At 41.1% G+C, this 24,771-nt stretch overlaps 1 protein-coding gene across 1 annotated transcript in view; it reads right to left on the reverse strand.

The window, feature by feature from the left end:
- Positions 1-24,771, reverse strand: part of tgfbr3 (transforming growth factor, beta receptor III) — a 65,790-nt gene that overhangs the window by 16,824 nt on the left and 24,195 nt on the right. Inside the window, exons 4-9 of the mRNA XM_020081290.2 lie at positions 16,045-16,182; positions 7,197-7,380; positions 4,496-4,658; positions 3,937-4,084; positions 1,309-1,498; positions 797-1,083 (exon numbers count right to left, since the gene is read on the reverse strand). Of these exons, the coding sequence (XP_019936849.2) occupies positions 797-1,083; positions 1,309-1,498; positions 3,937-4,084; positions 4,496-4,658; positions 7,197-7,380; positions 16,045-16,182 (1,110 nt within the window). The remainder of the gene's footprint in view (positions 1-796; positions 1,084-1,308; positions 1,499-3,936; positions 4,085-4,495; positions 4,659-7,196; positions 7,381-16,044; positions 16,183-24,771) is intronic.

Raw genomic sequence — 24,771 nt, forward strand, 5'->3', positions numbered from 1 at the left:
AAACTAACCCTACTTATTTTGATTAAACCAACAAGTGACCATTAGATCTGTGTGTTAAAGCAGTTAATACAGATTGCTATTGTTACACTGACTGATCATAGTGATACTAATGTTACAGATGCCTGCACTACACTACTATTCAGCTGACAACAGTTCCCTTTAAAAAACACATATAAATTCACTATATCTGGACCCAATTGCACACATGCATAAATATCATTCCCCTAAACATATCTGATTTTCCATCAAGTTCCATGACTTAATCTTTAAGAACTCAACAAAATGTAAAAGAAAACAAATGCTCGGTCGCAATTTTAAAGACAGAGAAAACAAATTCCTGGATCCACACCAAAATGTAATTACTTCTTTCCTGAACAATACCGCATCCTTCCAGCAAGTTTTGTGGTAATGGATGAGAACAGAATGATGTAAAATCCATATAAATTCCTTGCTAGAGATTTACAAAAGCTTGGATCTGCTTGCTTCTCACACTTTCATTTGATAAAAAACTAATTCTGTGGTAATTACTTGGCTTTTGCTGGTAAATTATATAACTAATTTGATGCAATACTGTGTATTATCTAATTGTCTCCAGCTTCTAATTTTAATTGAATTTGTGTATATTGTGTTTCTTTATTTGTGTTATATTGTGTATATGTATTGTGTTTTATGACTTCTGACTTATGAGTCTTATTAAACTAAAGTATTAATCATCATCAAAAATATTTACTAGCTGTAGCTGTGTATGCTCATAGACAGGATCTGTGATGACATAACATCACTGTTGTCCACTCACTTGCAGACTCTCTTTTTCAATGCTGACCACCATCCTTGTGTCCTCACACTGCAGGCTGAGGCCAACACTCAGGACGCCCTGCAGCTCTTCTGGCTCGCCGTTCTCCCCGGGCCGGTCGTCGAGGATGGACGAACTCTGCAGGTAGGGCAGTCCGTCGGACACAGGCGGGGGGAAGAGGAAGGGCAGACCTGAGCGTCGGGAAGCAACCCCTGCTCCTGGATAAGGACTGGAGTTGCGCAGGATGGAGAGCTCCGGGGGCAACATGCTCTCCATAGGATCCACCACATCTGGAAGTCACACATGTTTATGGCCTCATCAGACTGATTTTATAGGCAGGGAAATTACACAGGGCGACAACTGTAAAAACCATTCCACAATTTCACCCTAGCTTTTCTGCAATGACACAGAAATGTACAAAAGGAGACAGAAAAAACTTGTATTTGAACAATTATTGAATTTAACAGAATATTACTCTTCCTGCAAAGTATAATCTAAACAGTTTTCCTGTTTACCTGGCTCTCTCAGTTTGATACTGAAGTTGTTGGCTACAGGAGTGCTGGTGTAAGACGTGACTGGACTGTAACCACGCTCCTCTGCCCACTTGATCAAGGCTTGTGATCCTGATGGCAAGTGCTGCTTGGGGGATTTTGACACTTGCATCAGTCTCTCTGTGGTGGAGCTCACACTCACGGTATCAGAGGCCTGTGGATAAAAAAGCAGAGATATATAAGAATGTGTCTTCTTGTATATTTCTTATTAAAGAGCATAGATTCATGAGCACTTCTTACAGATCTTCAGACACAAAAGACATGATTTACTGTTCAGGAATTGTCACAGATATTCAACTTCAAGTCCAGCCTTGCACGTATATAAGTGGTAACTGTGACTCATGTGTATGAGTGTGCGGAAATGGGCGTGTTTCAGCTTGATCGATGCAGAGGAGCCAACATGTTAGTTTGCTCCTAAGATGTGTGTCCTGCCCTGTTGTGTGAGAAAAAGCTGAGTCTCTCACAGAACATGTTCCACTCTTTTAAATCTCTCGTGCAAAGCAGAGGAAAACCCAGACTCTGACAGAAGTGGGGATTCACTTTTACGAGGCTGTCATATCACAAGCAGAGCTGACACTTTCACAAACACTTACTGCAGAAGCACAGTATCCTGTTGTCACGTTAAAGTCATCCTGTCAGCTATTTTGGAACGACCAAATGGCCTCATGTTTAGACTGACAATCTTTAGACTGACATAGAAGATAATGCAGAGCAGCACTTGTCAGTACTTGTGTCTGTAATAGGTTCTGCTGGTGGAGTTATCTGTGTTGTGTAGTTATAGCAACAGTGTTTAAATTAAAAAGACAGATGATCACCAAGTTATTAAAATTCAGCCCAAGCAGGACCTGAAGAAATCGACTCACACACTAATCTCTATAAACAGATTCTGCATGTAATGTGAATTTGCAGAATCAGTAAGCAAGGGAGCAAATTTAGAGCAGGAAAACTTCTGGTTTCCATTTCTAGTTTGACCAAATAACGTTTGTAGCTAGCTTGCTGATATCTGTTAATAGAAATGTTGTATCACTGTTAATGTTTTGTGAGGAGAAATGTTCAACTTGTGTGGACTTGTCGCATTGTACACAACATGTGGCAAACGGAAGACCCAGTCTTGATCAGGATATCCACTGTCTAAACCGGAAGCCCCAAAATATTCACCAATTCGTCATCAGGCAATAGCCAATGAGACTGCTCACCAACTGACCTACACTGCCATTTTTTAAAACCAGTGCCAAAGGACACTGCTCACTTTTAGCTTTAAAAAATTCTATATTTTATGACAAGTTATTAATCCATTGATTAACTAACAATGAGAATTATTGTTATTTGCAGGTCTAATGTGCAAATGAGTAACTGATTTGAATATTTTGTGCTAATAAATCTATGATGTACACAGTAGTTATTTACATTCTTGACCTAAGCTATTGTGTTGTTATACAAGGACCACATGTTTTGTGGTAATAAGAAAACCTTTCTGTTTCTGTAGTGCCCTTCCATCAGAAGCTTTGCTATCCATGTGTGCTGTACATTTCACAGGCGTAGAGTTTACATTACACTCACACAACCTGACAGACTCACTGTACAGCAGTGATCAGGCAGCTGAACAAACACGCTGGCAAAAGCGCTGCATCATGGTTACAGCTGCCCCGCTGGAGTATCAGCATTACACACTGAGGAAACACAGAACTCCTGCACACCTCGGCTGAAATCAGTACAAGTCTAACAGAGCACAGGGGTTTGCACAGGAGCAGGGGTCAGCCATAGAGTAAATACCAAGTCACTAGACTCAGCACAAGTGAAATGTTCTGGGAAACTTAGAATACTGGGTTATTTCCGTTTTTACAGCACAGAATTTTTGGTTCAAGAGCTGGGGTTTCAAATTACATCCCTGGAACAATCTCAGTGGTTGGATAACTGCCAGCTGTCTATCAACATGATCTACGATTCCACTATTCTTCCTATATGTACACTGGTGTCATATTCGTATAGTTTCTATGGGTCCTGAGGGACCTGGGTAACACTAATGAAGATTTTATATCAAAACTGTATACTCATGCTCAGTGTTATGTATGAAACCATTTTTCTTAGTGAAGGGCACTCTGATATATAGTAGTAATTTAACTGGGGTTTATCTTCTGTGTGTGGCAAGAAGGTCCTAACAGCTCGCAGCTTAACAAAATGCCTGATGCAAGCGCGGCTCGTAATTCACGTCATGGCTGATGGGAAGACTTTATGTGCAGCTGCAGTGCTTTTGTAGCCTTGGCCCCACCGCTCCTGCCCCTGACTCTCTGAACGCGATGACAATCCCCGGAGCTGCCGCGACGATATTTTCACAGTTCCTCCTATAACCTGTTATCCCCCACCCTCTCGTGCAGCTGGGACCAGGCGCCAATTCGCCACACATTTTGGTGTGAGAAATTCTGTGGGTCAGTGGTGCAAAGTGATGACATCTCTGTCCGTGCCAGGACTTGTAAGCCCTGGTGATGTGTGACAAGACTGAATCAAATCTTAGCGGCGAAGCCCATAAAGGGAAAGAAGCAACAGGCAACTGTGGATGGAAAGCTTCTGTGTGTTGTGAAGGGGCTCGCTTACCACAATCTCCAGCTTGCCACTCAAACGGTGGCTTTTGATGACCCAGTTGACAGACTTAGCGCACTTGAGCACCAAGACGACGTCACGATGCAGGGGGGCATCTTCCTCCAGAGGCCGTACATCCACAATGACATCCACCTGGAAAGCACTGCAGGGAGAGAGAGAAAAGGGAATCTTTGGATGGTTGGGTAGTGTTATCGTACCTTCTGTGTCTGGCCAACTAATTAAAAAGCTGGATGAATTCCCAGAAGAAAAAAAAGAGCAGACATATGCACAACAGACCAGATACCACTGGAGTGAGATTCAGCTACCAACACATTCCCTCCAGGATTTTCTGGTCTTTCGGGGTGTACAGAATAATCGCTCTGCAGGGGAGTGAGGAGATTAACTGGAAACCTGGACTCTGAGACCAAGTATTGAAATATTTTTCTCAAAGGAACACCACTGAGTTTAAAGTACCCTCCACCGCCACTGTAAATTGGTGGGAGCGTTTTTGACCTCAAAAATAAACTGTGATAACATGCATTCTTGGCTTGTTTCGGCTGCTTTTGCCGCTCACCTGCTGGAGTTGGGGGCTTGCAGCTCGATGATGTGGACCTCTTGGTCTTTGTCGAGGCCAGACAGCACGCAGCCCTTTGAAGTCTGTGGCTCGACGTAGCCGCCCAGGTAGTTCAGAGACAGGAACTTGGTATCAATCTTGCAGGTGTCAGAAAACACTGGGTCTGAAAGTTGAGAGATGTTTGTGTTAGAGGTCGGGGGCTCTGTGAGGCTATTTTGGTCTCCCGAGAGTGGAGATAAATGGCTTTTTGTTGGCGCTCTAGCACAGAGGGAGTCAGGGTCCAAGGTCAGCAACAGAACAGCACCCACTGCTTCTGGGAGGGTTTCAGGGTCCTGCACACAGACACCAAGGGTACATCCATAGGCTGACATTTTCTGTCCACACAAGCGTTTTGGCTCTGTATGAGTTTTAATCCACACACATACTAACACGACTGGAAACGCATATCATGTGCACTTGGCCACAGATTGCTCAGATAATAGATACCTTCCATTGCATGTAAACAGTTGTACCATTGTAAAATGCAGAATCTATCAACAGTAACTGCGGTTGGCATGACAACAGGGTCAGCAAAGCTTGTAATTGACAATCAAAGTTGCGTTCCACACTGGTATCCTAGGCTAATGCTGGTAGTTTTCTTTCTGAAGGAGGTCATGTGATACTAACCTGTCGAATCAGAAAAGTTAAGTTGTGACTGAAAAGACCCAATCAGCAAGTGGTTATGAGTGTGTTCGTCATTGTTTCCAATCATCTCTTTTTCCGCCTATCCAGACCTAAAGTGTGGGGCCAGCAGCGTTTCCAAACTTCTCCGTTTAAGTGGCTTAAAGACTATGGATTAGTGCAGTTCGAGCTGAAGTACAGCTTCCCTGCAACGCTGCAGCTGATATTCCCATTGTCTCTCTTCCAGAATGCTTTGCTAACAAGGACAAGCCTTTTTTTTCTTTCCTGGACGGAGTGCTTTGGTTGGCATGACCTCTCTTCCTATCAACAGCAATATTCCTCTTTTCATTTCACATGGGAAAACTAATCCAGATATTTTACCAGACCACCTCCACAACGACAGGACAACAACAATAAATTACAGCCTCTAGTGTTTTTTCCTCCACTTTTCAAAAATGTAAGTACCTTCAGAACAAGAAAAGTTAAGCTACTTCTCAGCACTTGTAGAAAACACAAGACAGATGCTTCCTTATTTGGCAAGCAGAGGCTTGGACAAAGTGTAAACTGAAGGTTGGCACCTTCCTCTCCGGAACAGGAGAGACCTGGAGTGCAGCACTGGGTAGGAAGCAAAGTGAGAGAGTGTCCATCTTCATGAAAATGCTATTGAAGATATGAAGCAGTGGAAATCTACAGCTACTTGCTTGAAGTAAACATCATGGCACTCTGGGCTTTTGCCAAACCACAGCCCCCTAATAACATGAGCCAAAAGCTTGAAGGCTGAGCAACCACTCTGCTCTACACAGAAACCAACAACATAGCGAGAGAACCTATCACCAGGAGGAGTGGAGCCATCGTGTCTCTCCAGACATGAGCTGTGCCTCATTTCCATGCAGTGAAAGATGCTCATTAAAAACATGCTCTGTGTGAGAGCTGGTGTATTGTGAAGTCTGGACATGTCTGTTCACCGTGTGGACCAGGCCAGTAGAGATTAAGGAATTGTCAAGTCCACAGCTCATACGTCTGTGAGAATCAATCATCAACTCCCCTGACAATCCCCCTGTGCTTCTTCCCTTCAGACTTCTAATTCCCCCTTTATTTTTATCGGAAAAACTTATAGAAGAGATTTATCTCGTCCTGACCTTTGCTACTTTTCCACTAACATCTGCTCAACTTACTATGTATTCCCTCCACGAGAAGTGTCCAGTGTTCTCATTTCATTGTTAAAAATAAAATTGTTACTTCTCAATGTTACGGAGGTGCTCCAGCTCTTAAACTCGCATTTCTCGAAAAGGGCTAATCCAGGACACTGAAATGGGGAAATAACTTTTTTAAGCTTTAACACAAAAATGGGAAACTTCAAAAACCTGATAATAAACAGGAAACGAGTGTGCATGTAAACACAGTCGTAAAAACTGTGCAGAAGAGGCAAATGATGTTTCTCAGAACTTCACTACACTGGCAAAATATTGTCGGTGACTAAATTTCGACCATCCAACATCTTAAAGATTCACCTTACATTAAATCAAATGCTGGTTTTGAGACTATTAATAGTTGGAATTTCTGTTTAGCAATGAATATTTAATTTGTTATTACCTTTCTAAATGTTATTTTACAGTGTTAGTGGCAGAGTCGGCTCATCCATTCTGGTTCATCCACAAATCAATTAATACATTGTTTCATTTCTAAACAGCCAGAGTTTGAGAATTTTTGTATTTACATTTAAAATGTGTAGTCGCTGTGTACTGCATGAAATTATCTGTCATTCCTTCAAAATCCTGAAATACATGCTCCCTGCACATTCTTTACACTCTTGGGGTCTTAAGGCTACAAGCAGACACGTCTCAGAAACACCACAGAAAGCCTGTTAAATAGCCTGTTGAGAGAGAAATTCTTTTAGCAGAGTTAGTGCATGTAAACCTGGAGGCAGAGCTGCAACACAAAAGCCAAGTGAAGTTGTGGGAGCTGAAGGGGAATGGGGAGGTGCTGCCTTGGGGGCCCAGAGCTATGGTTGGGAATTCTGAGAATCTAGCAACACACACACCTTCTCCCACTTTGATGTAGATATCTTGAGTCATCCTGAGCTCAGAGAAAGAGGTGACTGCCCTGTACTTCTTCTGGGCCCAGCTGAGGAGGTGCTCATTGCCATGGGGAAGCGTCTCCTTCTGGATCTGGCAGGAGAGGGAGAAGTTTCCTGGCTGAAAGTGGACCTCTGAGCTCTCCGGTACCTTGAGGAGTAGAAAAAGACGAGAGAGTTAGAGGACAAAGGAGCGGCTGTGATAAGCTCTTACCTCAGCTCCATGCAATACGATTGTTCATGTCGAAATACTGGAGAGATCACTGCATGTTTTCTTTTGTCAATTCAGTGTTAATGAGGCCCAGCATCCTTTTCAGTTTTCTACTGAATTAAAAGACATTAAAGAGGGACTAAATGCATAATCTGCCTTCACACTAAATATTTTTAGTGCTACTTTTCAAGATGTCATCCAGGAGCGACTATTTGCACATAAAATGAATCAACATTCATCCTTGTTCAGACTGTGAAATGACCAACCTGCAGGCAGAGCAAAGGGCAAAACCTTCCCAAAAATGTAGTCCACTCTCTAAACATTGGTAAAAAAACTATCCTTCACACTGCATCCCACCCGCTATTTCAAAGCCTCTACAAATATGCCCTGCATACTTTTACAAACGTTTCCCTTCACAATAAGGTGTCTGGTTTCCAGTGTTTACACAGGGTGCTGCATCGCAGTACGTCATCGCATATGTGCACATCTGCTTCAAAATGGTCACAAGAGCTGACAGACAGACAGACACACTGCCCGACAACAATAAACTTTATTCATAGCACTTTTCTTATTAATGTTATTAAGTGCTACACATGAATAAATGAGACCAAACATGGAGATAAAATCACAATAAGACCAAAAAACATGAGCAATAAAAAATTAACAACTAAACAGATAACATGTATATTTTTATACTTAAAATAAAAATACACATTTTTTTCAGCATATTTTGTAGCCAATCAACTAATCAGTTAGTCTCCATTTGAGAGCTGAGTGTGTCTAAGTTGAACCAGCTTATGGAGTTCCATAATTTGGGAGCTCTAATGGCAGGAGCGCAGTCATCCATTGTTACGATGTGTGACCTAGGAGTAACCCGTCGGGCTCCATCCGCTGATCTCAGTGCTCGTATTGGTAGTATCAAAAAAAGAAATAACCAGGGAGAAGTCTTAATGGATGGTAGAGAAGCGCTGATTTGAGTTTGACATGGAGTGAAACTGTCTAAGTTGTATTTAGGAGGGACCACCTCTTTGGCACTTAGTGGAGCTTTGCCCATATGCTTCATTTCAGTCAGATAAACATTCACATGTGCTGAAAACCTACCGAACAACCGTACGGGTCCAAGCGCACAGTCTAGACAGCCTACCTCATTTTATTTCCGTGCTTGTTTTCTTTCTCCCAAGGTATCCTATCTGTGTGCATGTGCTGAGACATTGCTGGCAGGCCCAATTAAAACATTCAGTTCACTTTAATCCAAGAGAATACGTGAGATCATTTCTTTGTGATGATGTTATGAAGCTAAATTGCAATCATGCTTTAATGGTAATAGAATAACATCCCTTTAGGGTGTTGAGGTATTTCAGACATAACTATTCAAATTCCCTTCATGCACAACATCTGGCTGTCTGACCTCTGGAACGCTCCTCAGGATGTTCCTGGCATTGTCACCAGAGGCAGTAAATACTGAGGCCGCGGAGACAGACTCTATCGAAGAACTCACGTTGATTTTTATTTTTAGTGTGTTTACTATGATAAGGAGGAACACGGTGAGAGAGAGGCGGCAAAGAGGGGAGAAGTGGTGGCTTCGGGCGATGGGGAGGGGTTGGGGTTTGCTTTGCTATACCCTTGCCAAGCTCAGCAGAGTTTATCAGTTTAATTGCGGGAATATGACTGTAATTAGTCGCAAAGAATTAGAGGGGAAAGACTGAAAGTCAAATTAGCTCCAGGCCTTCCAGAGCACTGAAAACCTCAGGAATTTGAAAAAGGGAAGCGAGGGACCCACTGTGGGCTTTAACTAACTCTCACTCTCTCTCTCTCAAAACGCTGTACTGCGTACTATCTACATAAACTGTCACTCAGGTGCTGATACATTTGTTGCTAATGCACTCACATAAAGCAGCCAAACCTTTTTACAATATTAAAGAAAACAAATGAAAATCTGTTGTATTTGATTTTTTAAACCAGATCGTAATTTGTTCCTTATCATATCTACCTATTAATTCCACAAACGTCTGTCTCCCTGCCTGTATGTGGACCGCATATTTCAAGAACCATTCATCTTATCGGCTTCACACTTGTCATGTGTATTCTTGATGCCCCAGACCAAGAAAAATGGAAAGTTTACTGCAATAATCAGTTGAATTTCTAGCAACACATAAATGATCTTTTTGTTGCTCTCATGACCAATCCAGGATTGAAGTAAAGATTTCAGAACAAAGCTCTCATGTTCTCTATAGCTGCAAGAAGCAGCCTTCAAGTAAATATTATCCTCACTATATGAGAGTATAGCTCATCTCCTAAGAAGTGGTCTGTTGCTGTTATTTCCAACAAACTTGGTCTTGATGGGGCTTGCAATGCGCTTCTGAAATTGAAATACATGAAAACTGGATATTACCTGGACTTTAAGAGGAATTCCTCAGACTTGGCAGGTAAGATCAAACAAAGAATGTAGAGGAGAGGTTTGCTTCATACCATGGGGACTGAGACTCATGCTCTCACTGTGGGTAATGGTGGAAACTCATGCACTCTTGTTTGTAATAGTATTTGCAGGCAGGTATTTTGCTTCAGCATGGAAACTTCAATGACGTGTGTCGGTTCAGCATCATACATGCTTAAGTATAATTAAAAACAACACCTTTCTTTATCATCTTCTGCGATAATCTGCCAGTGCTGATCATCCTGCAGGGCCGATGAACACTGAACAGAATATTCCGTGCTCACCCTGCCTATACGCCTCAGCATATTATGGCCGTATGTGAAGTCAAAAGGAGAAGGCTTGCCAAATGTTTGAGATCAATTATCACGGAGCTGTTATCCTCCACTGCGTTCTCACTGAGCAACACCCTGAGCCTGGAAAATCACAAATGGCTGTTTGGAAATGAAGAGGTGTTGCAAACAGAGGAGGAGGGATGGAAAGTGAAGAAGGACTTGATAAATAATGTGAGCATGCAATAGCTCTCTGGCAATATTAATGTGATAAATGCTCCTGTGGCTGATTTGAGCTCCCCTCTCTTGATGAGATACAGGGAGCTAATCACGCTGCTCACTGCAGACGTGCATGTGTTTCTGTGAACTGGCAGGCTCTGTTGTGGACAAAACAATACCATATGTCTCAGCGCCACTCTGGAGCGCTCCTCTGCCATTTCTGTCTCCGACTAAAAACCATCGTGGCTGCCCATGGTTTCCATTAACTATTACACAGAGGAGAGTGCTCGTGTGTGTGAGAGCAAAATGGACTCTTACAACAAACCTTCAACTAATGACAGAAATACACGAGTGAAAAGGCAACGCTTGGCAAACAAACAGTAGGCAGCTCAGGCCAACAGCATAACTTTACAGTGTTGTTCCATCAAGAGTCATAAAACATTAGCTGTGGATCAGGCCTTTCAAACAGAGATGCAACACAACCTTCCTCCCGCAAACCTCCCAAAAGAAATATATACATTTGGCCACAAAGTCAACACAGCACACTCTGCACATGTGTCTCACTTTCACTCCTTGTGTCCCTTGGTAAAATCAAATTTGGCCTGATTTCAATGTTCATATTTCACGTCATTTTGGACCCTTGGTGATTCCTGCCTGCTGCAGATTGACAGGGAGTACTGCAGAGAGCATGTTTAACAACAAAAGTCTGGATTCTGGCTTTCTAAAAGCTGACAGGGTCCAGTGGCCAACAGCAACAGTGTGCGCGACGTCTCTGAAGCCCATCCAACCAGCCCATCTGTGTCCGCGGAACTGAGAGTGCTGGGACCAGGAAACAAGGACTGGCAGACCTGATGCAGAGTCCAATTAGCCCCAGGAAAGAGCCTCTCCAATGGAAGGGCAGAGTGAGGGAGGTCTGGCATGGCAACGGTTTTCTGTTCTGAAGCGTTGAGCCCAAAACCAGTCCCTCTTGATTTTGTTTCTCTGCTCTGTCACCCCAGCAACTTCTCATCTCTACCTGAGAGGTTTACCACTCACAAAGTGCAGGAACTGGCAATGTCCCAAACACACCGACTTCATCTGTGGACACGATACATGTATACTCTTGTGGCTGATGCAAGATTTTAATTTAATTCCCTGTTTTGGTAAAGCCCTCCCCAAAGCGATTATCCAATCATAACATAGCAACCATAACTAGGTATGGCAGGCCTGCCGAGCTTCAGATTTCACCACATGCTGGAGCGGAGCACACGCGGCTGAAGAAACAAAGATACTCAGCACTTTGAGAGTTTTCGAGGGTGGTGTCCTTATTTTAGTCTTTTAAAAGCCATAAAATAACATTGAAAAAGATTGTGTAAGGAATCCATTAAACTTTGTTTACTGGCTCTAACGTAAGCTCTGATTGGTAGCACATCCAGCTTACTATATCTTACATAACTTACTAAGACGCACATCATTAACTAATGACATGACTTTGTGGGTTATCGGGTACAGTGAAAACACTCAGTGACATTAAATCCACTGTCATCCTTGCATGATCACTTGTTTTGAAAATGATACGTTTCAAGTGATAAGTCTGCCACTGATATCACTGTGAACACAAAGCTTTAACAGCATAGTTTGCAGTTTATTTAAGTGTTATGAAAAGAGTAGATCTTAACAGTTAACAAATAAAAGTCTGAGGATGGAAAGGATTCTGGGTGTTGTTTGAGGTCCGTGGCATGTTAAAGGTCCAGTGTGTAAGATTTAGGTGAAAGGGATCTATTGGCAGAAATTTAATGTAGAATAATCTTCATGATGTTTTCAAAAGTTTGTTTCAACTAAATTGTATGAATTGTTGTTTTCTTTACCCCAGAAAAGACCCTTTATATTTAAATACTTTATATTTATATTGAGGGGACCCTCTCTACGGAGGCCACCATGTTTTTTACATTAGTCCAGACTGAACATACTAAACCCCTTTTGAGTTTTTATGACAACTGAACCAGAGGTTCTTTTTCATGTGTAGAAGGGGAGAGTGAGGTGAGGGGTGTTCAGCTGCAACATGAAATTTCAAAATTAGATATCACAACATTTTACACACTGAACCTTTAAGTATTGTGTCACTGTGGAGAGAACCTGAGAAGAGGAGTGGCGTCTGGGACTCCTCTGGGTTATGTGACAGCATACAGTCAGGCTACTGGATAAGATACAGAGAGCTTTCTGTTGCCAGAGAACTCAGTGCTGTCCCTCAAACACAAAAATACTTAACACCCAATTCAGCGGGGGGCCTCCTTCTTCACTGTTAAGAATCCCTTTATCTGTCCTCAACACACTTGAGGAACTGGACGACAAACACAGAAAGCTATTGCATAAAAGATTCCGATTTCTTTTTACATCCAATATGATGAATAGTTGATGCGATGGCCATATTGATGGAAAAAGATTTTGAGAATAAAGTTGTAATATTATCAGAAAGTAGTCGTGATATTACAAGAATAAAGTCATATTTCAAAGCGACATATAAATTGTGCTTAAGTATAGGTTTCGCAAATAATTTGATATTTAGGCTCATCAGCACCACATTATTACATAAGAAACTGTGTTGTCTGAAGAACGTTGGAAATTGACTCTTTTGGGGAGGAGCAAATGTTCGGCCTTTATATTTTTGGTCACATCTGCTTGATAGTCAAAGAGGTTATACAGTTTCACAATGAGATTGGTTCACGATTTATGATCCAGATGGAGATAGAACTCCTTCTCCTTATTTCTTAAAATAAAAACCATTTTTTCTCGAAAAATTCCGACATTATATGCAAAAAATTACAACTTTATTCTTGTAATATTATGAATCTATGCTCATAATTATGATACTTCATTTTCAAAATCTCAGAATTTTTAATTTCTTCAACATAGTCATAGAAAGTAGAGCATGCGGAGCTACATGTAAATGAATCCAAAGCTACACATTCCTCTAAAACAGACACGCATCTTATCGTTTCAAAAGTAAGCAGCATTTTTTAAACTCCCAATTAAGAAGTGAAATGTCTCTGCTCCGCAAAACCACTGTAGTCCACCATCATTAGACACACGGCAGTGGCTCTGGCTGGACTGTTGGTTTTAATGATGGTTTTCAGCTGTTCTCTGTCTGCCACCACTGACAAGGGGAGACATTTACTGTGATGCTGACCTGCTGCTCTCTGCAGACATCACAATTCTCTTTGGCCACACATTATCACAGCTCAGAAAAATACAAGCAGGCAAGAAGCACATCCATCTCCATGAAGTGCATCATAGCTTCTTTTGACATGAGAGCATTCCTATTACTACAGGAAATAACAATTTAAGGGAGTTTTTGGCACCCGAGCCTCATATGGCCATGTGTTTTTTTTCTGAAAGCTGTGATCTTCACTCACACAAATGAAAATTGTCATATGATTTTTGCTGTGATCCATGACAGAGGCCTCAAAAACGTCTTTGTTTTTTTAAGAAGGATTTTTATCCTACATTTCTCTTCGATGAAAAAGGACAGAAAAATACCCAATCCTCCAACCATGCATTTAAAACATTTTTTATTGTGGAGTAATCACTCTTGATCCAGAGGGGATTATTACTTATGTCTGCATGATAAAAGCTGCATGTGAGATAAGCCAAAAAAGATCTAGAAGAGACATATTAATGTCTGTTCTAAATGCCAAGGGGGCTGGAACACGTAGCCCTTTAAATAATATGAGTGTGTGTCTGTGTGTGCATGTGTGTGCATGTGTGTGTCTATGTGTGTCTATGTGTGTCTGTGTGTGTATGAGCCTGTGCATAATACAAGGATTTTGCAATATATGTGTGTTCTTCTCTGTGTTACATTGGCTTTCAGGATGTGAGCAGTAAGCAAGAAAACACTCAGCCACACATGGAAACCATTTGTGTACCTGATACTGCTTTCTAACAGGTCGCTGTGGTGTTAACATGCAACTGAAAGGATCACTTCTAGGAGGTCGACGACTGAAAGGCAAGGACATACGTTTTCATAGTAGTATAATGTAGTTAAACCACAGCAGAGGCTTCTAGGTCTCAAACGAGAGCAGTTTTTTTTTTTTTATGAAGTTTCCCAGCGAGGCCTCCTGGTGCCTTTACTAATTATGGATGGCTCTCCACAGGACCTGGCTCCATCTACTGAGGGGCCCCTCACCAAACTTCTTCTCTTCCTCCTCGTCATGTACTGTGGTACTAATAGATAGATGCTAACCTTAATAAGTCTACTTGTTTACATTGTAGCATTTAGTAACCGACTCGAAACAATCTTTGGAAATGTAGGCAAATTCCTTATGACATTGTCCTGTAATTACCATTTGTGGCCATAGTGGCCGCTTTTCAGCAAATGTTAAATCAGCTCATTCGACAACAATATTCTGACCAAATGAAAATAATAGTCTGAATAAGACACTGCCATGTAAACAACATTTTCTGATTACCTTAACCTGAACAAAATCATACTGACATTAGTGACATTATATAGACATGTATATTTCTTAATCACAACGTCCTATTTGAGTTTTCTTTTTGCAACATCAACATTCAGCAGTTACCAAATGGTTGTTGAAGAATGTCCTAGGTTTGAATGAAAACAAGAAGGATATCACTACAGAGGAGTCTCATTTTTTGGGTGAGAGAGAAACAGCTGTTATTTTAAGAATTGTAAGGAAATGGGTCCAAACGATCACTGGAGCATCAGACATATGTTGCATAGTCAACATGATGTTGACATCAGACTGTGCTCATGTAAACAGGAATATGACTAGAGTTTTCTACTCACTCCTAATGTAAACATCATAATTGGAGTGATCTTTTATCCAGAATATCATCAATAGTCAGATTATTGGTGTCTATGTAACTGTAGTCACTGATGCAATGAAATTTGGTTTCGTTCTTCCTTGTGTAGACTGAAAACAAGCTGCTATGACCCAAATTACTTTCAAGCCAGCTGATAAATTCTATCCTGTTTCAGGATTTCAGCAAATTTATCAGTGGGTGATGGGAGAGATCAACTCCTTTTTCAGCAGAGCTTTAGTGGTTTGTTGTTTGCTTCCACACATTCCCCGTTGTTAGGGTGTTCGTGGTTTACGGATATGGGCTGAATGATCTGAACAGCTGCCAAACAACAAGGCTGTTTAGACGAGGGAGGGAAGCAGTGGGGATAAGGCCCTGTGGCTGTGGAGTGTGAATAAAGCTGACAAAGCACATTTCAGCTTTTTAGACAAATGCGTTTCTACATGGTGATGTGAGGGCGTGACACTGGTTTGAGTTTTTCAAATTATAATAGCAATAATAGTTCAATGCATGTAGATACTGATTAATAAAATAAGTTAATAATAAACAAAAAGTATTCATATGAATTCAACATTTTAGATAGTCTACAACCCCTATTATCATAAAAAAGAAAACATGAAAAGTTCATCTGTACAGTTCTGAGAAGAGTACTCACATTTAAAATTAATTATGAGTATAATCCCTCCCCAAAATGACCACATGTGCTGTCCAGATCAAACCTATCATGGGAACTTGTTTTGATGTGGACAAATTTACATTACTTGAAATATTTTTGCCCAGAGAAGAGGGCTACTGAACTGGTAGAACGGTTTAGCCTGTGAGGAAATGAATACACAGTTTTAGGAAGTGGGGCTTAAAGGCTTTTAGTAATGCTGGACTCACATGAAAGGTACGTTTGATGCCCAGGGCCAGGTTCTCTGTCTTGATCTTCCAGATCAGTGGCTGGGGGGAGTTGAGCACCAAGACCAGTGGCTTCTGGTGGCGCAGCAGAGACTGGATGGGCTTCAGATGCAACTCAACCTGGTGAGACAAAAAAGAAAAAGTCACATAAAGGAACAACACACTGGTATATCGGTAAACAGAGGAAGATACAAGGGCATAAAAAGAGAAAATTCCCAACAAGCTCAGTCACAATACATCACACGATCTCACTTCACGCGCTGTACAAATGTCGGAGCTTTGATTTTCTTCATGTTTTTGTAAATATAAGCAAAACTCCTGATGTAATTGCAGCCCCATCATGTCGTAGATTGTTCTTGTTTATCCTGCGTTTTGTTTATGTACTCGCTCTACTGATAAACACACAAAGACGGCATGCTGCGTTCTCCCTAAAAGGCACTTGGTTAGCTCTGATATGTAGTGTCGGTGGGATCTGAACTTTCACACAGTGGAGTCTTTGTTAAGAGACGGGGAAAAAAATAGAAAAATAAAAAGTGGCGGGTTTCTACAACATGCAACCATGCCTTTAGTTCTCAGACTGCCATTAAAATAGATTTTCACAGTCTGTTGGTGACACAGGGAAAACAAACTGTTTTGGGACCTACACTGCTTTTTCAGTTGTTGTTTTCAGTGTTGGACTTGAATCATTTGGACGAACTTGAGTCAGGTGGTTCATTCACTGAATCCAAACACATCTCAGGCAGAGATCTGGCTTTCTTTTAGCTTTAGAATAGTTTTCTACATTTGGTAAACATTATCATTACCATTGTTTGCAAGAGAGTTGTTAAAAATCCTTGATTCTTCTTCTCTCTTAACAACTGTTGGAAAGTGTCTTGTCTCTGCGAATCTCTCCCTCAGCCATGTGTTCCCATACTAATCACATTAACCTCCTCCTATGTGTCAACAGCAAAAGCCTGTAAATCTCTAATTCAACCCACAAGGATTCACATTATATGATGAACAACCCCTACAGTAACTTCATCAGTCATGGCTTGCAAAAATATTGGATCTAATATTCACAATAAAAGCAGCCTTTGTGCCTCCACTGCAGCTAATATTGGAACCAACAATCTATTAATCAAAATGATGAGATAAAAAATGAAGTGGCAGTTTAACATATAATGATTGTGTTTGTTTGAACCATTAAAAACTGATAGGGCATTCATGTCAATATAATGAAATATAATGTTAAAGGCAAAATAAACCGCCTGTATCAAGCTTGGCCATTATTTCATAAGACCTGTGTAGTTACACGAGCTGTCAAGTACCACTGCTGTAAAAGGTTGTAATGACCTTAAATCTGTGCACTTGTTTCAGCAGTAAAACTAACCGTGCTTAATAAGGCTACAGGACTCCTAGAAGGACATAAACAAGGAGAAACTGCTGCTTTTATCAGTTTCCTTTCATGGCAAAATGAGATAAGATTGTGATTATGCCCAAAACAAACCTTTTCTATCTTTTGTCACATTGATTAAAAGGTCCAGCTGGTATACAATTCCAAAAAATGACACACATTCATAAGGCCAATTCAATTATTTTAGCTGACCACATTTTAGAAAACATAATATCTTGTGCGATGTCTCTACTTGGTCTCAGACCTCCCTAACATTCACTTCTTAAACCGATTACCCTGATGTGATAACAGTGCTCTTTCATCCTCTCCTTTTTTTGGATATTCAGTGAATTCCATCAGTGGATGAAGTTCATGTGATGAGATCAAACAGAGCTTCAGGTGCTGTTTGAACTTTGAACCCTGAATAAACCTTCCTGTTCACTGCTCCGCAGACCACAAACACAGGTCTAGAGTTTAAAATCACAACTTTGATTGAAATTACAGCAATCGAGAAAAATTCCAATGAGACATTTTCCTGAAATCATTAACTCTCTGTAGGTATGATTAACACATTCTCTGTATCTAACCAACTGCATGCTACAGAGATGTATTCCACAGACAAAGTGTGATTTTCATATTTTTACTGTTTATTCTGACAGATACTGTGCATTCAAAGACTTGTCACTGCGATGCTGTGTGAAGTCATTTAACAAGAGACATTGTCAGCAGACAGAGTGAACGTGGAGCATCAAAGCCTAATTATCAGACCTTCACATATGTATGCCCTGGAGGAGAGAGCGTTTAGTGTTCTGCTCCATGAAAGTGCTAAAATCATTAAAAAGTCCCTCAGAGACATGGAAGTGGAAGAAATTACTGAACAGTTATCTGTGAGGCAAACTGGATGGTGATCCTAACAAACACATCAGAGTCTCTTTTCTTTTTTTTCTTTTGCTTCCCCCACCTTCTTTGTCCAGTCTCTGGAAAAAACGCATTGCATTGCTCCACTGAGAATAACAACAACCAAGATATAGTCATACCTGGCTTGGCTTTGAGGCCCTGGCTTTGAGAGATGGAAGAGGGAGGCAGAAAAAAAAAGAATGAGAGTGAGGGAGAGAGTTGTAAAAGATGAAGAATTTTAAAACCAGACAGAAACATTTCCAGAAGACGTGAGTCACCTGCAAACACACACATAAACAGAGAGGAAGAGGGGGAGGATGTGCCAGGAGGAGCAGAGGGGCGAAAAAAGGGGAAAGTGCGGTAATTTGCATGGTTAACGGTAATAATACCAATCTAAACCAGGTCTGGGTTGCACAATATAAGCAATGAAGCGAAGTCAACAGCAGCTGATGGGTATCTCTGGCCGTGGAGCTGCCTTCATGAGGTTTTGTGAGACTGGCAGCAGAGACTGTCACAGACGCAGGGTGTGGAGAGAAGAGGTGCAGAGGCACTGGGCATCAAAGGGCACCCAGAGAGAGGGAGTCTGCTGGGGATGGGAGGCCACGCCTGATTGATTATCAGGAGGCTGGCACAGGGATTTGGGGACTAGTGTACATTACAGTTAAGGAGCACATTTGCCAGCAGCCAGGGATGGAGACTTGTCTAGACCTATCACATTACTGAAATTAAACCCCACACAAGGGACGACAGCTGTAGCGGGATAAGTAAGGCCCGTCACAGAGCATACCATTAGTGGTGGTAGCAAGTGTAAACAATGGAAATGTGGAAAAAAAAAAACAACACAGCTTCAACGTGAAGCTTTAAATCAGCTCCAACAACAAACTGGAGCGAAAACCTACAATACAAATCACTCACAAGCCTTTACTCAAGAACACAGCCACACAGTTGGATTTAGATTTAAATGCCTGTGACACTGTAATTGTAATGGGTAACACCCATAAACACTGTGATGTGATGCTTTCATAGACAAATACTGTGTCCAGAGGTGTAAACAGCGTACACGCTCAGTATCAGTGCGACTCTTTCCCAGGAAATAATGCACATCGTATTGCATGGCATGAAAGAGAGACATTCTCAGCAGTGCCTGAATAACAATTCAACTGAACTTGTTGAAATTAATACAGATTAATATCAAAGATTTTGACACAAGACTACTGAACACTGGGCAGACAAACCGATGCATGGTGATTCTCAGGACTCTGCAAAACCTGAAAACAAAGAAGGCTGGCTAAGAACTACATGGTCGCACAGCCTGGGACCAATCATAGGCTGTTATCTGATGTGTGTCTATGTGCGTGTGTCTTGTCTGTCTGGATCTTGGTCCTTTCTGGATCACTGAAAGTATAAAAGAGAAGGGGAGCCGAGGCAAAGGAGCTCAGTGACAGAGGGGAGGCGGACCAAAACCTGTTGAAGGCTCTTATCAGTGCCACCCACATATTTGACATATGGGGATGCTACCTGAACTCTGATGGTAATCGACCTGCACTCCAGCTCAATGCTGCACTGCAAGAAAACAGCCTGAAAAGACATCATAGTGAGACAGGGCCTCTGGATAGTAATCTTTGAGTGATATGGCAGATTGGCAGGACATGCAGAAGAAAATAACACAGCAGTGAGGCCGAGGTCAAGAGGGCACGCTGACATAACACTGATTAGATTTAGCGAAAAATAAAAAAAGATAGAAAATCAGTTTCCTCTTTGCAGTGGCAGATCAAGGATTTTTCTATATCATAAAACAAAGGGGCCAATTATATGTCCTACATACATGCAAATTTCCTGATTCAGTAATGTTTACATTCAAGTCATTCCTTGTTTACTGTTAGCTCTAAAGCTTTGAGCAAAATTGTTCCCTGTTCAAGCACATAAAAAATATACTCAGAAAATATATTCTGTCATCTTTAGCTAGTATTGTTAGATGGTGGCTCTTTTTAAATATTAAAAGTATACATGCTTCCTATAGTATCTTTATAGTTTATATATTCCCTTTTAACAGTGAGAGAAAGAGAGAGAATTCAGATTTCAGTCCAATGCCTTACAACCCTCTACCTTCATGATAAAATACACTCACATCAGGAAAATTCCTAGGAGAGAATTCAGCCCTAGTGTGCAGTTTGTCCTGTGCGCAAGCTTAACTCATATCTCTCTGTTTGTGCCTGGTGAGCCCCTCCACCTTGTCACTCGCACAGTCGAAAGATATCTGCGAATTCCAGCTGATAAAACAATCCTCTGCTCTGCCTCAGCCTGATTCAGAGCCAGTGGCTGTGTTTGATGTTCGCCTCTGGTAAACTGATTAGAGAAAGATGGCCGTGTCGTGATATCACCGGCCCACTTTTGATTATTTTCCACCCTATCAACCGACTGCCAAGACAGGCCTCCTTTTTGAGTTGCTTATTTTTTCTCTCAGATTTGAAGCAACTTGAGAACAAGGCGTCAGCTGAAATGCCAAGCTCTTCATCAAGGAGGGTTGTTGTGGAGGGTTGTTATCAGGGTGCAAAAGGCCCCTTTTAGCATGTGACAGAGAGGAACATGTGGAAAAATGTTTAAACTTGATACCTACACCGTAGAACCAGAGCAAGGAGAACAGAAAAGAACACACCAGGATGAGGTCATTGTTTTGGTAGCGCTTGACTGGCAAAACACCAACACCTCCAGGTCAATAGTCAACCTACGAAAGGATATTTTGCCTCCGAATCCCAAGAGGTTTAAAGTTTGAATGAAACTCGAGCAAAGTCTGCTGCACAGTTCACTCTGAATGTAACTCTCATTTGTTTTCTCACTCTACAAGATTAGATCTTCTTTATACAGCATAATTGGATTTTGAGAAAATGATTCTGCCATTATTGGAGGAAATCACTGACTTCTGAAACACAGACCCAGCACTACAGACCTGGCACTACAGGCTTCACTACGACTGGACAGCTCAGCCAATAGAACGTTTACTAGACAAATCCGAGGTTACTGCCTTTCCAATCTGGTCTGTTTCTCTTCAGAGGCCCACATATAATAGAGAAAAAACACAATAGGCTTCTTCTACTTTGATCGAGACAGCTGTAGCTGAGGAATCCATCACATTTCAGACAAATGTGAATAACAAAAAGTTATTGTCCAGGTGAGCTGTTGTCCATACTGGTCATTTATGGAAACATCAGGAGTCACTGAAACACACAGCCCACTGTCTGAAAGATTGTTAAGTGAAAAGCCAGAATATGATAAAAAAGAAAAAGAAAGAAAGAGCGTTTTGTTTGAAATCACAAAGTAGACATATAAAGCCAGCTCATGAATTAGTCTAACTATGGTCAGTGAATACTGTGTGAGGTGGTTATCAATGTCACAATCTTAACAACACAACATACACAAAAGTATTTTTCGATTAAACAGATCAGTGCAGCGCTAGCTTGTCAACAATTGCATCTTGTAAAATATAATGATACATTAATTGTCTCTTCTTCAAACACATTTTTAGTTTCTAACAGTTTGTAGGTTCTTCAGACAAGTTGGCTGCACTATAAACTGAATGTGAAATTTGACATGCTAATATGCTCAATATGTACTGACATACATACCTGATATTTAGAAGGTATTAAGTTCAAGACATTCACTTACTTAGCTCTTTTTGTGGTTATTTGGTCACAAATCTAAGTATTGGATGTTTAGATTGATGGTAGTGCAAGAAGTGAAAGTAAAAGCATGCTCGGCCAACATCATCGCAATCAATCCAATGGTTGTTGACACATTTCAGTCAGAACCAGAGTGGTAAATCAACTGACCTCATCTTCAACTACTTCAAACCATGATCACCTCTAAAAAACTGAATGGAGATCAATACAAATCTTAGATAGAAGATGTTAGTTGAGAAGTTTAATGGCAAACATTTGTAAAACAAAGAAATAATGAAATGTAATGAAGTGTAATGTAATATACTGAGGGCAGTGTTGAAAAATAAGATATGATAAGATATTACATTTTTTGAAATGAAGTGTTCAGCATACAGTAAAGGCAGCACATAGGCTGAATCTATCATGACAATGACAAACAATGGTATAAATCTCAGATTTTATCATGATTCACTACATAAACAATATGAAAGTAATTAGCTGCTCAATGGTGGAAATTTTTGACGTATAACTGAGTGATTAAATTCTGGACCAGTTGTTAGGCAGCTGCACAGTGATTCAAGCTTTTGTGAAGCAACGTTTGCAAAACTAGTCCGAACAATTAACATGTTTTTTTCTTGTTGAAACTAACAGCTGCTAATTGAAATCAGCAGCAACTTTATTAAAAAGTGATTCACACTATGGATTCATCAAGAACAAAAATAAATGAAAAGACTTATTTGTTTTTATTAAGACTTTCATTTAAATTAATTTGCATTTTATATTTTCAATCTTACAGCATCAGTTGTCTTTGAATCATGCACAGACATTTCTGCTGAGATGATGCTGTACTATCACCTGAGCAGAAATGCACACTTCAGTTGTCACACATGCTTGAATACTACCCAAAATATTATTGCACTTCTAGCTTCTTGAATGAGTGATTATCATACTTTCTCCTCCTGGTCTGTTATTCTATGGTGACTGCAAGCCCTGTAAATGTCATGCACAGTCACTACTGAGGTGTTCTGTTGCACTTAATAACACAGCTTTGGTGTGGAGACTGGCCAGGAGCCAAAGTGTGTATTCTGAGTCAGGTCCAGCTGTGCGTTTCTTTCTGCGGGTAACAGTTCATACCCCTCAGTTAATACCCGTACAGAATGGGTTCACTGGTCTAGGCCGGAAACAATTCCTTGCTCTCACGTCTTCACTGAAAATATGGACAAACTGCGAGCCGTGACTTTCACATATGGACGTGAAAGAGATGTGAAGCAGGCCTCACACATCGCAGCTGCACGAATCGTGAGGATAAATGTGTCTGAAACTGACCGTGTGATCCCCCTTATCCATATTAGTCCATGCACACCATGGGAAGTAGCAGATTTATTCCTCTGCCAGGTCAAGGCTTTTCCTTTTGCAGAAACGTAGTAAGAAGTCACTTGGGCACGACGTGTTCTACAGCAGCTCCATGTCCCAGAGAGCCAAAGCTCAGCCACAAGCTCCTCTTGTACGTCAGCCATCGTTCACAACACCCATATACAGTCTGTTCCATGGCCCAGACACCACATCCTCTCCATCGGCAGAGGTGAAGAGGAGAGGTCGGGGGAAATCTACATAATCACAGACTGAGCAGGCACCTCGCTGCTGACTTAGAAAATAAGCAAAGGATACATGTGCCAAAGCAAACAGGGGGAAAGACCCATTACTGTGAGTGAAACCCATTTGCATGCTTCCAAATCAAAAGACGAAAATGGATTAAAACACTAAAATTAAGGAGGTGCTGTCAATGGCAACTGGAAATGAATTATTTTAGATTAAATATTATTTCTGCAGAGGAGGTTATTAGTTACATTTCTCAGCCCCATTTGCCTTAATCATTTTAATCTAAGGGTTAGCTTTATCCCATCGACCCATAGATCAGCTTTTCATTAGCTATAAAACATGCTTGGCACTCTGAGCATATACTGATCTGAGCATCGGTGGACAGAGGAGAAATAGAAATGCTGCTATTTTTTTATAATTTCACCATGAGTTGCCATCAGAATCAGCTAAGAATAGAGGTTGTGGAGTTTCAGGAATTTCATGAAACTTCACTGACTCTTATTTTACTGTCTTCATAAATTAGTAACTAGCTTCCTGCTGTATGTTCTCATTGGTCAAGGATAAAGACTACAAAACTAATGAGGTCCTTTTTCGCAGCCTTTTAGGTTAAAGCAGCCTTGCCTAAATCTGGAAAAGATTTTAAACGGCTTAAATCACTTTTGTTTCAAGCTATAATTCCTTTTTCCACTGGATTATCACCCCATCGTGCCATGAAAGATCAGGGGCTGACTGTGTCAATGAGAATGTCTGACGCACCATGTGCCCTCCAACGCAGTCTCGGTGAAGGCTAAGCACTTAGGAGGAGGCTGCATGTGTCTTAACAGGTCGATCTGTGTCCACGTCTCAGGTGGAAAAGTCATCAAGGACCGGGGCGAAAGTGGGCAGAGTGTCTGAGTGTCCTTTAGCAGATCTTGTTTTATCACAACCAGAATCCACTGCTCACACAGCGAGCTTCTGCAGGGCCACCTAATCTCCAGACAGGGCTTGAGTGACCCTCTGCAGCCAAGGCTGTATAAGGGAACAAACAGCTGGTCTCTGCCTCCTCTGTGTAAATCCTCAGTTGACCATAGGTGAGGGTTTACCTACGAGTCACTCAACTGATGTGTACAGATGGATTTTAAAGAATAAAACTACAGGTTTTATAAGTTAAGTCGAAGCAGTTTAGTTATTTTTAGAATTAAAGAG

The sequence above is a fragment of the Paralichthys olivaceus genome, chromosome 3 (assembly GCF_024713975.1).
Source record: "Paralichthys olivaceus isolate ysfri-2021 chromosome 3, ASM2471397v2, whole genome shotgun sequence".
NCBI classification, from domain to species: Eukaryota; Metazoa; Chordata; class Actinopteri; order Pleuronectiformes; family Paralichthyidae; genus Paralichthys; species Paralichthys olivaceus.